A 14,293-nucleotide genomic window follows, 5' to 3' on the forward strand; every position below is an offset into this window, starting at 1 on the left:
TTCAATGTATCCATAAGCAGGGAGAAGTATCCGTTTTTAATCTGAGGAAGAAATGAGAGCTACAGACTGGCTTTCTAAACTGAGAAAAGTTGGATATTAAAATTAAGGGCATTTTAATACAAACAAGTACAAGCAGAGAAAGGATCTAATATAGGGCCCAGTGAATTAACTAAGTTTTTCATATTGTTCAGCAGGGTTGAGACGAGCTCAGAGGTTTTAGGCTTTCACTTGCTAACACTGTAGCACAACATGCTGAGTGTGAAGGATTCCAGCTCAGAATCCTGACAAGAACTACTCCCTCCCAGTAATTTAGTGATTTTAATAGGAAAAAGCATGCAAGTTTCAATGCCATTGGTGGTAAACAGTGCATTTCCTTTCCATAATGCATTGTAAATCAGTGCTGGAAACTGTTGGCAAATCCTTCTTATGGATACAATTACATTGGTTATGTGCAGAGAAAGAAGTTTTGGTCAGCTTTTCTTGTACTTTTGGGGACAGCTTCTTTGTACTTTTTCTCCCTATGTTTGCTCTAATAATTACGGTAGTGTAGGGAAACAACACTCTTCTAGGTCTTCAAAAGCTCTCACATTAGCACATGTGAGCTAGGCTGAAACTTTTTCTTCCTATTAGTGGACCAGTGATAAAACTTCCATTCACTCAATTAAGTTAAGATCCATTATTTTAGTAGAATCTCATAAGTTTCATAGTGATTTACTGCTCATACAATAGACAAACAGGCTTAGCATCACGTTACAAGAGATTATTTGGTCCAGTGTAGGGTTGATTGCATACCTGCTTAAAAAAATACAAAACTATCTTCTACTGATCAATCAAGGAGAGGTATCAATATTTTCTAATGACACCAATGGAACACCATTTTCTATTGGGATACAAACAACCGCAAAAACAGTCATTACAATATGCAATTTCAGCGAGGTCAACACAGACCTGATTCATAAGAGAGACAAGGCAGCCCAGTTTAGTAGTCCCACTCCTCTCAACCCTACTACAAGCATCACATTCTTGGCTCAAAAAGAACAAAGCTCTTCTTGCACACAAATTATATTTCCTCTGAATAACAAGGCTATAGTTACAAATTAGATATTCTCAAAGTATGAAAATATACTCTCATTCACCAGTTCTTATATGCACTTAATGTAATTACTCACAGTATAGTCAATCATCTAGGACAGTCAGTTTTCATTCACAACAAATGCAGAGACCATACATAACCCACAATATATTACTAAGTTGTTATATGAAAAAATGTGTTTATAGTAAAAAAACTTCTGATCTAACTACACCGCTGTATCTAAACATTCTTTGGAGACTATCCAGGAGATTATAGGGATGGTTGTTTAAAAAGTCTGTGTCAGCTGCTGTATGTGTATATCAGGAGTATCACAAAGGCATCAAATACTTGGTAGCAGTGGAATCATGGTAACTGAGAAAACACATGCATCTTGGATACAGACAGGTACAGTCAGGTGTTAAAAGGAAACACATACCTCAAGGAACATGAGGAGCAGTGAGCATGGTAGTGTTCCACTGAAAGCAAGTAAAAATGTGAGTCACCTCATTTGCACTACAGCCCTTGCACAACATGTTTCCACTAAATCTGTCTCTCTCTATATATATATAATTGTACCAGTCATTGTCTATTTCACAAAATATAGCATGGAAAGCCTAACTAGATATGGCTACATTTGTTTGCTTTTTCTCCCTATGCATCACAAAAAGAAGAATATCAAAAGACTTTTGTCCAGGACAACTGTGTTGTTACCACTTCAGGACACAAACTCCAGGATTAATTCCATTAAGGAAGATGAAGTTGTACTACACTGCTCTAAACTTTCTGCTGTAACATTGTTCTAGAGACATAGTGTTATAGGGCCATATCAGAAGCCAGAACCTACTGGCTGGTTTAGAACAGGATTAAAGGACAGATGTAGCAACTGCCTGGGAAATTATGATCTGGATATGAACACTTCCCAGTTGCAGTGGCTTGTAGACTGTGAAGAAATAACCTGAATCCCCACAGAACTATTCCGGCTCATTCACCACCAATGAGCACCAGGATATCAACATACAGGCTGGCACTGAAGAGTACTAGAGAAAAATCATATCCCTTCTACTAGAATGAAGCCTCTCTTCCAAAACAATTAACGAAAGCTGCTGCGACAGGGAGAGAAAGTAGGTATAAGAGCTGAATTGACAGAACTAATTCAGTCAAGTAAAACAAAAAGTGTTTTATCTATTGCTCTAATTAAATTAATCCAGTCCACTAGGCCAAAAAGCATTGATTCCTTGTTCTGAACTCCTCCCTTACAAATGCCAATTTCACTCTACTTTTACATTGAGCAATCTTGTCAAATAATAGACAGAGACATGAGCACTCAACCTATAAGACCATCTCAAGTGAATTATTACTTCTCTAGAGAGAGGGAAACTATAATTCTAAGATTCCTCAAAGCAAGGAAAAAAGATTCTTTGTTAGCAGCCTTTTTACTTGAAGTCTCCTAGAACTTTTTTTGCTGAATACTTTCGTGTAGTCATTCTGCAATGTTGAAACAAACAGAAGAATTAGCTGGTATGGGTGTGTTTTTTGTTTTTGTTTTTGTTTTTGTTTTTTCCTGCATAAAGGAAGATTTTAACAACACCATTATCCAGCTCAATACTCAGAACAGTTTCATTAGAATTCTCTTCTCCTGAATCACATCAATAAAGTTGAAGATCAGTCTGGTATTCATAAGTGCTGACTTACTCACAGGCTTCTTGCTGCAAATGTAGTTTTGAGATCCCAGAAATGTAACAAAGAAAGTAATTTTATTTTATAAAATGATTTTATTTCAAATCATCCTTCACAGCCAGCCTTAAACATTGTTTTACTTTGTGCATGCAACTGCTTAAAAAGACTTAATTTCACTAATTTCAAAAAACAGAACAGGAATTTCAAGATAATTCATCAATAATGGAGAAGGGTGTTTTTCAGGACAGATTTTGTTTTTCTGCCGTTTATATTAAACATTCCTTACTCCGAGTACTTTATTTTCTGTAACCGGGAAAAAATCATGCCTATTACTAAAGTCATCTAGCTGACTTTTTAAACAAGAGACCCTTGAGATGCATTTACTTGGGTGTTACAAGCAATTGTAATCTATTCTTTTAAAAAAAATCCTGTCTCCTTCCTATGACGCGTATTTCAGATTTCTTCCATCTGTGAAGATAAACGTTATCAGAGAGATCAAGAATTAGCACTGAGAGAAGGAAAGCAAATGCAGGAACAATGTGGCCACAAGCACTATTTCAGAAAAACAAACAAACAAACAAAAAAAAAAAAAAAAAAAAAAAAAAAAAAAAAACACTTGGCCTATTTCCAGAAAGGAATTGAGAAAAGTAATATCCAATGCAATCTCTGAAGAGTTTTCTTGCCAATTTTCTCAACTACTCATTACTTTTTCAGCTTGAAGGTGAAAACATCCAATAGAATGCTTAATTTCAGCTTTGAATTCATTAGTGCTTTAAAATGAAATTTTGCAACTGAACTAACATGTCAAAGCAGAAAACTGGCAACCTTTTGGAAAGTACATAGCTAACAAATCATCTCCAAAGATGAAGTCCACCCTAACGCAAGAAACTGAGGTCACATATTCCATTTCTAAAATGTAGCTCAAACTATGCATGGATGTAATGTAGTCCTACCTGTTGTTGCAAGCTTTTTTCTAATGATACAAGGAAAGAGTCACATTTCACCTGAAAATCCTTTTGCCTTCAGCAAATTAAGAGTGGTCTCACATTTCCACACACCCCCCTCCACTTGATTCAAGTGACTAGTTCTTCCTCACATAAAAATGTGTTTTTTCTTTTCTTTCTTTTAAATAAGGGTTTGGATAGCAGAAGAAAGAAAAAAGCAGCAGCTCGATCGGTTAAGACACTCCTCAGGATATAATAACTTATTTATGGCTTGCCAGAACTTCAACCAGCTTGCTCCTTATCTGAGATCAGAGAGAACTTCTGTAGTTCAGCATCCATTAGTCTAAACACAAGCAAAGGCAAAAGTTTGACAGAACTTTATTTAAAGCCTTTGCCATTTTCATGCCTCCAAAAAAGGGCATGGGGAGGTTTTGAAGAATTAATAAGGTAACTGCAGTTAGGACCGATGGTATCCAAGTACTTTAAAGCTATTACGTTAGCCCTTCAAACAGTCCTGCGTGGAAGATGACAGGACAGAATGCATCTGTTTTACATATCAAGAGACCAAGACTAAGAGATGAAATAACTCATGGCAAGATCACAGAGAATGTCACTAATCCAAATACAAGTCTTTCATCTTCACTCAAGAGCCAAGGCTTGCAGATTAGTCCTATGCATTCAATCCACCTGTGGATCAATCCACCACCATCAGAACTAGGGGCTCCAGAAGAACAACGGCCCAGACAGTATTGCGCTCTTCTCCAGTCCCCGCCCACGGCCAAGGGCAGGCCGCAGCCAGGGAGAATCGCTCCAACCACCATAATTCATGGCACGTCCCTCCCTCTCCCGACGGCCCTTCAGACACAGGCACTTGCATTTAGTCACCACACACGATGCACACACACACACCAACCCACGCAGGGCAGCTGTGTGTTGGCTACACAACAAGTATACACCAGTACGAGGGCAGAAGAGTCCGCCTCAGCCACAGCCAGAGCAGGCAGCATGCCTGCCCGGCACTGCCCGGAGGTACAGGCATTAAACCAAGTCAAAAAGTGCTGGTACATATCTGCTGGTCTATCTCTGCTGGCCAGTCACATTCCCACAACTTCAACACAGAAACCTCGAGTGAACTATGCAGCCTCCACACTACTATGTCCTTTCCTATCCACCCTGTGGGAAGTGCAGTTACCACAAGAAACATTGCTTGTCTCAACTTTGAGAGCAACAATGCAGCCTGCACATCAACGGTACGTTACACCTACAGCAGGACCGTGCCTCTAACCGCAGAGGGACAGCAGTGAGGATGCGTTCAGAGACCAAAGGGCATTTAGCAGAGGAGCACTAGACAGAAAGAGAACCTACCAAAACGCTCACAGCAGGGCTCACATGGTCCACTTCACATACAGCCTCAGCCATACCTGCCTGCTGCCCAAAGGCCAGAAATTCAGCAAGCAGTTTTCTGCTTTGTGCTACTTGAGTAGCAGCTTCTTTGGAGACAGTAAAGCTATTTCATAGTCACATCAATGTAACTGAAAGCAAAGCAGACCTCCTGTAGATAACTGTGAAAACTGCTGGAGGGATTTTCTCCCCTCACAGTGGGTACAACATCCTAGCCTACACGTCAGGATGCCAATATTTGACAAGTGAAGATAACCACAAAATCAACTCTTCACCTACTTTAGTCAACAAGTGCTAAATGAAAAAAAAAAAAAAAGAAATAAAACCTGTTCCAGAGGAAAGTAAAATTTTCCTGAAGATGTAAAAACAACAAACAACCTTGCAAATGTTTCCATTGCTTACTGCTAAATCTTTTTGTGTGTTCCTCTATGTACCGCTTCCAGTAATGAAGAAATAAGTACATTCTCAGTTTAGTTCTTTCCATCCATGACAGGTAAAATCCCTTTTTTATTAACTGCCTATTAGTAAGTCCCATAGTACAGTAGTTGCCAAATAAGGGAACAACAGCTCCATCTTTTATAAAGTACACTGAAAAACACAAGGAAAAGCACACTCTGCTTGAAGCAGCTGCACTTCATTGAATTATTAAAAACCTTTGCTTTTGCCACCTGGGGTCAAAATTTATCCCTGGTGAGATTCCATTGACTTAGAACAAGCTTACACCAAAGAGGAATCCAACCCAATGCCTCCAGGTACTGAAAAACTGCACAGACTCTTTGTGCTAAATATTTTTTTTTCCTCACTTCAAATTCATCTCTCCTATGACTTACAGCCTAAGGAATTACAGTTTCTTTTATTGTCATTAGCTCCAGAGAATGCACGTATTTCTTTTTTTTTGAAAATGTATCTGGTCCCTATATTCTCTCTATACTATGTGAAATCAGTAGTGAAACAACCATGTTGACACATGCAAATATATTTCAGTGGAAAAGCTTATCAAAGAAAAAGGCTTCCAGAAACTCAATACATTTTTCATGTGAAGTAACAACTGTTTATCTAATAGCAGATACTCCATTTCTTGTCAAGACTGAGACACCCAGGATCACATTTGGGAATGCTGGGTTGTGGGGTATGACAGCCCTTGAGGCTTAATTCTTCCTGTCATGTGGCAACAGAGAAAACTGTGGTTTAATGCTTGCACATGCCCTGCTTAGTCCAAATTACAGAAGTTATATTGTTCTGCAGCAAAAGAAACAACCACTAATAAAGTTATTCTATAGAGAATGTAAGCAGGTTCACATGTCTATGGAAACCTGCTTATATAAACCTGCTCTATATCTATATCCCGTAAAGCCAGCTGAGGTCATTTGATAGAATAATTTTAAAACAGACACAGAAAAAAAATAAAGGGCAAACACATACTAGTTAGAAGTTTGCTTGGTGTTTTTTTAAGATATGTCCTAAAGTACCTACAACTTCACTCTGCAGACCTGTGGGTTCAAGAGGTTTTGTAACCCTCCTTGATATTAGATGAGACCAAAAAATGTTTTTTAAGTTAACAAATACGCCCTTTTCCTTTTTTTTTTTTTTTTTATTGAAGAGATTATGGGCTTGGGTGTTTTTTTTATGTTTATCTTTTGAGACAAATGGAAAAGCTAACACAGCTTTAATAAGGGCCTACAGAAGAGAAAGGATATTAAAAGATCTACAAGCAAGATCCCAAATCCTGATTCCCTTCAGAAAACAAAAATTATTTTTAGCATGGTATTTACAAAACAATTACATGACGCTTAGAACTTGTTAAAGACTAGTTTCTCTTTAAAAAAAAAAAAAGCTTTGATAAATTTCTTTCAAAAGATAAGAATTACTGCCATTCATCATACCATGCCATAAAATTTTCTGCACCATTATCTTTCAGTGTCAGTTGAACATTACCCTCCAGAGATATTCAGTAACGCTGCCATTTGCTTGCATCTATACAATTCAAGTATAGCAGTAGGGGCTTAGTATTTCTTAGAATTCCTTTGGCACCGTCCAAAGTCAGTTTTAATCAAAGAACCAGACTTTCGTGTTTACTCATTTGCTCCAATTCAGCAAAGCACTTAGACATGTGCTCAGCTGTTTTGCTGAATCAGGACCTACAATCCCTCCATGTAGGTGCAGAGTTCTGAAATTCAATTATTTATAGCTTCAGACCCTTGCTGATAAAGGAAAAATGCAGTCTGCTTAGTTCAAGCCATTCTAAGGCTGTGGTACAATTCTCCTAATATATATAACCTTTCTCTGTATCCAAACACTCAAAGTTCTTCAGAATTTTGTGCTTTCTGAAGATAAAAATACTATTTACGCATAAGTCACCCAGAAATTACACAGGATCTGACTCAGATGGGAGACAGACAGAAGATCAGGTTAAGAAACTAATGTACACAGGAGATCACCAAATGGTAGAGCTGAACAAACATTAATTTTGAGGGCCTACACTGTAGCCGACCTTCCTGGCTTCCCAATTTTCATCCGTTTTTGTATTTAAATTGCTCGTTTAAAAAACAAGACTTACTGACTGAAAGGTATTAAACTTAATTTCATACAAAGAAGTAACTCCCTGTCATTTGTTGTTGTTTTTTGTTTTTTTTTTTTTTAAATGGATCTTTTGACTTTCCAAAGTTTTCTTACCAAGCTCATTAACACAAACTCATCATATGCTTCCCTATTAGATGACCATAGATACTTAATTAGATGACCAAGATACTTAGAAATCACCATCCGGATACTGGAAGGATTTTAAAACAATCAAAACAATTTCCACCCTTAAAAGCTAGTCAGTGCCACCTAATTAGAATTTCTCAGAATGAGTGAGTAATCGCCTCTCATTGAAAGAGTACAGCCACTCCCTTTACCGCCTGGACTCAAGGGATCCCAGCCCTTCCAGCCTCTCAAATTCAATGTGGCAGTGGCACAGGTACGACATAAGCCAGGCACAGCACACAACCAGCCTGCTGCTCCCTCAACTCTGAGTTTGCAAGCCCATAAATGCTGAGTCAATATTCCCTAAAAGACTGACTTGTCCAGACAGTTGAGGGACAGAAGGTACTGGGTGGTTTTTCAAGGAAGGTAGAGGTTGGTTGGTTGCGATAATGAAGTGAAAGAAGAGGGAAGTGGAGAGTAAACTCTTTATGGATTCGAAAGTTAAAACCAGTCTGTGCTTTATTTCAGTTACAATAATTCAAGAGCCAACCTCTGTCCCTTGGTTCTCATCCTCTAACCGCAATTTAAACAAATAAACCCCCATACACACCTCTGGCAACAAATATTTTGAGGAAAAATAGGACTAGCACTTCAACTACATCTGGGAAACAAACAGCAAAAAGGTCTAAAGTCTAAAAGGAAAGGAAATTTGCACGAGTGACTCCCAACATATAATTTTTTTTCTTTCAATCACATCCTTCACGTGACAGCGGAAGAACTTTCTATTTTACTTTGTAGAATCCTATATTGCTTTTGGAAACAGTGTTCATTGTTGAGGAAAATTCCTCCTGAAAAAAACAGACGTCATGACAACACCTCTTTTTTTTCCTATTGTTACGCTTATTAATATGGCACCATCACCACTGTGTCTAGGGGCACAAATGCAAAAGATATATTAGTGTACAAGCAAATAGGCTTATTGAAAATGAAGCACACATGCTCTGAGCACCACAAGATTACTCATAAGAACAAGTATGCAGAAAGAAAAAAAAATGCCAGGGTAACAGTACAGCAGAGAAACAGGAAATAGAGATGTTGAAAGAAAACCATAAAGGCAGATCTAACGTGAGTAGAAAAGGCAGTATAATAGAAACTGGGTAAATTCTTCAGCATATCCACTTATAATGCAATTCTTACAGTCTCTCCAGCAGCCTGACAACAACTGGAAATCTCTGTCACAAGGAGAGACATATCTACAGGGTAAGCGTAGGCAGCACCAAGTATCACAGGGACTGAAGGAGAGAACATAGCTGCATGTGCAGATTTTGGTCAGCTACAGATGCCATGGCTGCACTGCTTTGTCCACAGCAGGGACAATTTATGCTACCCGAAAATCCACCAAGGACAAGAAAAACAAGAAAAGTCCAAGTTAACTACATGTTTCCCACTCCTTCAGAGGAGAACCTATCTTGTTAAAGTCTGGCCCCCAGGGTCTAGGACAGGTAAGCACTTCAGCTGTCCTCCAAGACATTTTATCACGACATCTATCATGCACCCAATGGCACGGATTTGCAAGCAAGGAAAACAAATGTTTTGGCCTTTGATTTAAGCTACACTAAGACAGAATGTTTTTGCTCCCAAGACTGCAAAGACTTGCTTTTGAGGTTACCCACAGCGCTAATAGCTTAGGTGAAGTTCCTACTGCAGGTTGCCTCATCTTAGTTTAAGCCTACTTCAAAACCCTATTTCCTTCAGACAGGCAAGTAGTTTGCCAGCAATTCTTCTCACCTTTCTTCTCACCATCCTTTAGACTTTCCATAGGGAAGAAAAAATCTCATAGCAATCCAGGCTTTCCTTGCATTTTTTTTTTCTGTATAATCAAAGCAGCAAAAATATGAGCCTACAAGAAATTTGTGTGCAGACGTAAAACAGATTCAGATGAGAATTTAGACATATACATACCAGCAGTAATAAGTGGTAGAGAAAGAGAAATATTCTTCACTTATCTATATAGCCCACTTTCAACGTAAAATCAGTGAAGAGTATGCCTTACTACTACCATGAAAAACATGCATATTCAAAACTGAGCCACATGACTGCATCTCTGTGCATCGTGACATCTAACTGGATTTTTTGGAGAGATATTTAACACATTAATACTTTTAAAACATTGAAAAAAAAAGTTGAGATTCTCTCTAGAAGATCACCTGTATTTGAAGAGGTAACAATGCTGAAAATACCAAAAAGTCAGCAACAAAATCTACACCTACAATAGCAACGTCAGTGCACAACTGATTAACAAAAGAAAGGTCTGCTCTTCTTCATCAGCCTCGCTATTTCAGAAACAAAGAGTAGGCTGGAATAAGGCTCAACATATAAAAATCAGCACCCCAGGGAGGTGGCATGCTGCCCCCTGCCTCCCCCAGGCTTCACCACAGGCACACAGGGATTTTATTCATACTTCTTAGTTTTATTTATATTTCTTATTTTTCTTTATACTATGGAAGTACTATTTCATTAATTGTACAAGCCTGAAGAAATGAGAGTTCTTTGCTCCAGTGATGAAGAGCCTGCGGAACCCTGGCCGTAAGGCTGACAACAGCTCAGTCACCCACCACTGCTTTTTCCACACTTAGGACTGGAACACATCGCTTGCTCCCATCTGTATTTCACCAAGACACAAACTCCCACATTTACTTCTGAGATTGTGAAGCATGGTTGTTTATGTTAACAGGATTTGGTGACTACTAACACAAAAGTGTTGCAAAAACTCTTTAAATAACCTTCAAAGAGCTGTCCTTCCTCAGTTGTAATTATGTATTTGATCTTGATCTCCCCCCCTTCCTCAGCACAGTCCTTAGTTCCTTATTGCCTGTATTTTACTGTAATCATGACATACTGTAAATGGCACAAAGCATTCTCATTAGGAATTCATTACAAAAATAAAAAGCACTGAACAAAACCAAAACCCACCAGGCAGGCACATCCAGAAACCACAACAGTAGCATTCCCTATCCTTGCCCTAACTGACTGCAAACCTCACTACTACTCCCTTTTGCTCTCTTCTTCGCATGTAGACAAGGATCAATCTCCAAGAGAGAAGTAACTTTGAAGCTAGCCTGTCTCTGGGCTGGAGGCTGGACCAAGTTCCAGAGGTCCCTTCCAATCAAGGTCATTCTGTGACTATTTTTGAAAAAGCATCTAATCAAACCCACAGCTATAGTGATTTTAAAGGGTTTGCATCAAGAATATCCGTCAAGAGAGGAATACACAGAGCTAGGAAGTAAAACCAAAAAGAAACATAACATTTCCAAAGAAAAACGCTAGGGTTTCTGAACACCGAATAACTGTAACAGTACTGTATTTGGTAACACTTTTAAAGTAGTGTTTTTACTTAAAGATGGCATTAAGAAGTAAGCAAACTTCCTTAGGTAAGCAACAACAAAAAGGAACTGTGGTTGCAATCAACTAGAACACAGTTTTTATTTTCTACACTGGTACTTCTTTTTAAAGTAGTTTTTTTTGTGTGTGAATTTACAATGATTCAGAATCACTCTAAGTAATCCTTCTTCTCAGCCAAGACCAGCATTCAAATCCTCAGCTCAAGCCACAGACACACTCAGACACACCCTGCATTGCTAAAAGTTCATCTGCAGTGAAGCTATTGCAAAATGTTAACATCATGTACTATTAAATAATCAAAGTTACTAATGTTGGATGAATGCCTTCAGGAGGTCAGCCCCAGAGAAAGTCCCACAAGGTCTGAGGGCTTGAAACAACATAATTTTCCATGCTGATGGTGAAAGGAAGCCAAATTGTAACATATTTAATTGCTCAGCCACATCTCCTCCGAAGCTGGTCATCTTTTCCACAATGAGGACATCTCAGATTTAAGCAAGCCATCTGTCCACTTTTCCCACTACCTCATTTTGACTGACTATATATCCACTTGGCCTCTTCTCCAATGACCCATGCTTGTATGCAAACTGGACACATAAGAGGCTTCCCCTTGTAACCACAGGAAGAACCCTGACAAACAAACATACTCAGAAGAATCACTTCAACACTTGAAGAACCTTGAATATAAGCTTGGTGCTTGAAGTCTACAGATCTTTTTCATTTCTTTGTCACAAGTTATTGCAAAACACTCTTTTAAAAATTCCTGTTGTAGACAAGATGTGAGGCAGGTTCAATCCCCATAAAAGGTACTGTATTTTTCCTATCCTGAGACCTCCAGTAACACTGTCAACGTTCAAGAAAACGCCTTCATCACCACCACTGACAGTTAACTTTGAAACAGATTTGATAGCTGTCAGGAATGACATAGGTAAAGCTTGTCCCAGCAGAAGATGAAGGATGTACTCAGTGCCCTATTACAATACTCTTCACACTTATTTTTCTGGAATTGTTGTTATCAATTTTATAAACTAAGTAATTGTAATATAATTACAGATTAGAGACCTTGAAGGAAGCGCTGAGCTGGTACATATGTTCAGTACTACGGAGACCCTAGCTCAGGTTCTGAAGAGACACAGCTTCACCAGCACAACCCTGCACCCAGAGTAATAAACGTAGCCTCTCAAAATGGTGAGCCGTTCAGCCTTGGTATCACATTAGCAAAGCCACCCTGCTTCCATTCCCAAAGGCTTTCTTGGCAACCTACCTTAAGAACATACAGGCACCATGCAATTCAATTTTATAAATTAAAGTAATTTACATTACTACTGAAGTTCTTTAATGATTTTAAGAGGGAACACAGATGAAAAAAAAACTTATAGAAAACAGCATCATTTATCATATCGCCATACTACTGGTCATGATCACAATAGTTTTATATTTACATCTAGGTTTTATACAAACTTCAGGCAGCCTACATTTTACCAACGTGAAAAACTATGTTTGATCAGTAATTCTGAATACATACAGTAAGTTAGATTGAATGCATGATTTACATAATGCCACCTACCTGCAGCTGCAAAACACAAAATCAAAGCAAACACTGGAGTCACACAAGTTGAAGACATTTTTGCAAACACTATCTTCTCAAATCAGCTCCCTTTGTAGCTCTTCATGTAGATTTACTTGCTTTGAAAAATGTGGTGTGCTTTGAAATCAAATCTTCCAGACTTCAAATTGCCTACAGAAAGATATAAAAATAAATTTTAATATAAATATAACTTACAGAAATGTTACTAGCTATTTACAATTATCTCTTTCATAAAAAGAGAAATAGAATTCTCTTTCTTAAAAGGCTATTACAGGAGTGCACTTTATATAGCCAGACTGGCCAGGTAGTGATGGCCTACTACTTTTTCCCCTTCTGTACTTCAGCACTTCTTTGTGTCCCTTGCTCTTTCATATCATCCATTGTGCAAGTTGTGATCTTCTTGAAAGTGAAAACCCAGAGTCCTTTCTGTTAACTAATACTGAAGTCCTGCTGAAGCCTGGAAATGGTACTCAGCCTCAGAAAAGTTTATTTTAACTATGCAAACTCTCCCTGGGACACTTTAACATTCATTTATTTATTTATCTGCTGCCACCTTTATTATACCACAAAGAGATGTTTCGTGTGTGCCCTAGCCGGTTTACAGGTAACAAGGTAAATCAAACTCATTCCTCAGTATAACAACTTGAGAAATATTTCAAGATCACTTGACACTAAATATAAAGCTGTTCAGATATTTTAAGAGATTTCAAGACTTCATATTCCAGGTCAATAAAACAAACAAACAAAAACCTTAAATGTGCTGTACAAACAAATGACAATACAAGAGATACCTGCAAGAATTTGAAAATAGTGTAAAATTCTGAATCCACAATGCATGCCACAGATTTTTAAGTGGAAGTGCATAATACACCCAATATCCTATTCCACTTCTTTCTTTCTTTATTTTTTAAATCTATTGTCAGCTATTTAGGTGTCCAGAATGAAATCATGGGCCATGCAGGTACAGAACTGGAATGTTGATACACATTCAATCAAATAAAGATCTCATCTATTTCACTCCCTTACCAGCAGCAACGGATGCCAGATAGTGCCTCAGCAAGCACTAACATTGCAAACAACCATCAGGAGCCACTTGACAGAAAAACATCGAGTCAAGACCACGTCCTAAAACTGTGACAACATGAACACCATTTAAAAAGGTACTTGCTGACATTAAATGGAATGAAATACACAGTCAGACCAAACCAGGATTACAGTGTGCCATGCCGTGGATGACCAGAAGTCCACACAAGGCAAATATGTGCCTACATCACCACTTGAAGATACCTGCTGGCAGCACTCCTACAGCTACAAGGAAAACACCAGAAATCACTCTTCAGATTTTCTCCAGGGGTTACCCTGCAGGGACAGCCCTATCCTCTGCAGAGGGAGCTGCAGCTACCCACCAAGAAAGAACAAACCGTCAGCACCCACGGCCAGGAGCAAGGCCGCAGGCAGATCTTTAGCTCAGCACCCAGCTCCTGGCACACCCAGCCCGTCTCAGGGGTGCCACAGGAGCAGCTCTGC

At 38.6% G+C, this 14,293-nt stretch overlaps 1 protein-coding gene across 3 annotated transcripts in view; it reads right to left on the reverse strand.

Moving 5' to 3' along the window:
* TGFBR3 (transforming growth factor beta receptor 3) overlaps positions 1-14,293 on the reverse strand; it is a 127,864-nt gene that overhangs the window by 100,723 nt on the left and 12,848 nt on the right. For all 3 annotated transcript variants that reach the window (XM_082765909.1, XM_082765908.1, XM_082765907.1), the window contains one exon: positions 12,746-12,916. In XM_082765909.1, the coding sequence (XP_082622035.1) occupies positions 12,746-12,803 (58 nt within the window). In that variant the 5' untranslated portion in view covers positions 12,804-12,916. The remainder of the gene's footprint in view (positions 1-12,745; positions 12,917-14,293) is intronic.

Source organism: Aythya marila (genome assembly GCF_965140915.1).
Source record: "Aythya marila genome assembly, chromosome: 8".
NCBI classification, from domain to species: Eukaryota; Metazoa; Chordata; class Aves; order Anseriformes; family Anatidae; genus Aythya; species Aythya marila.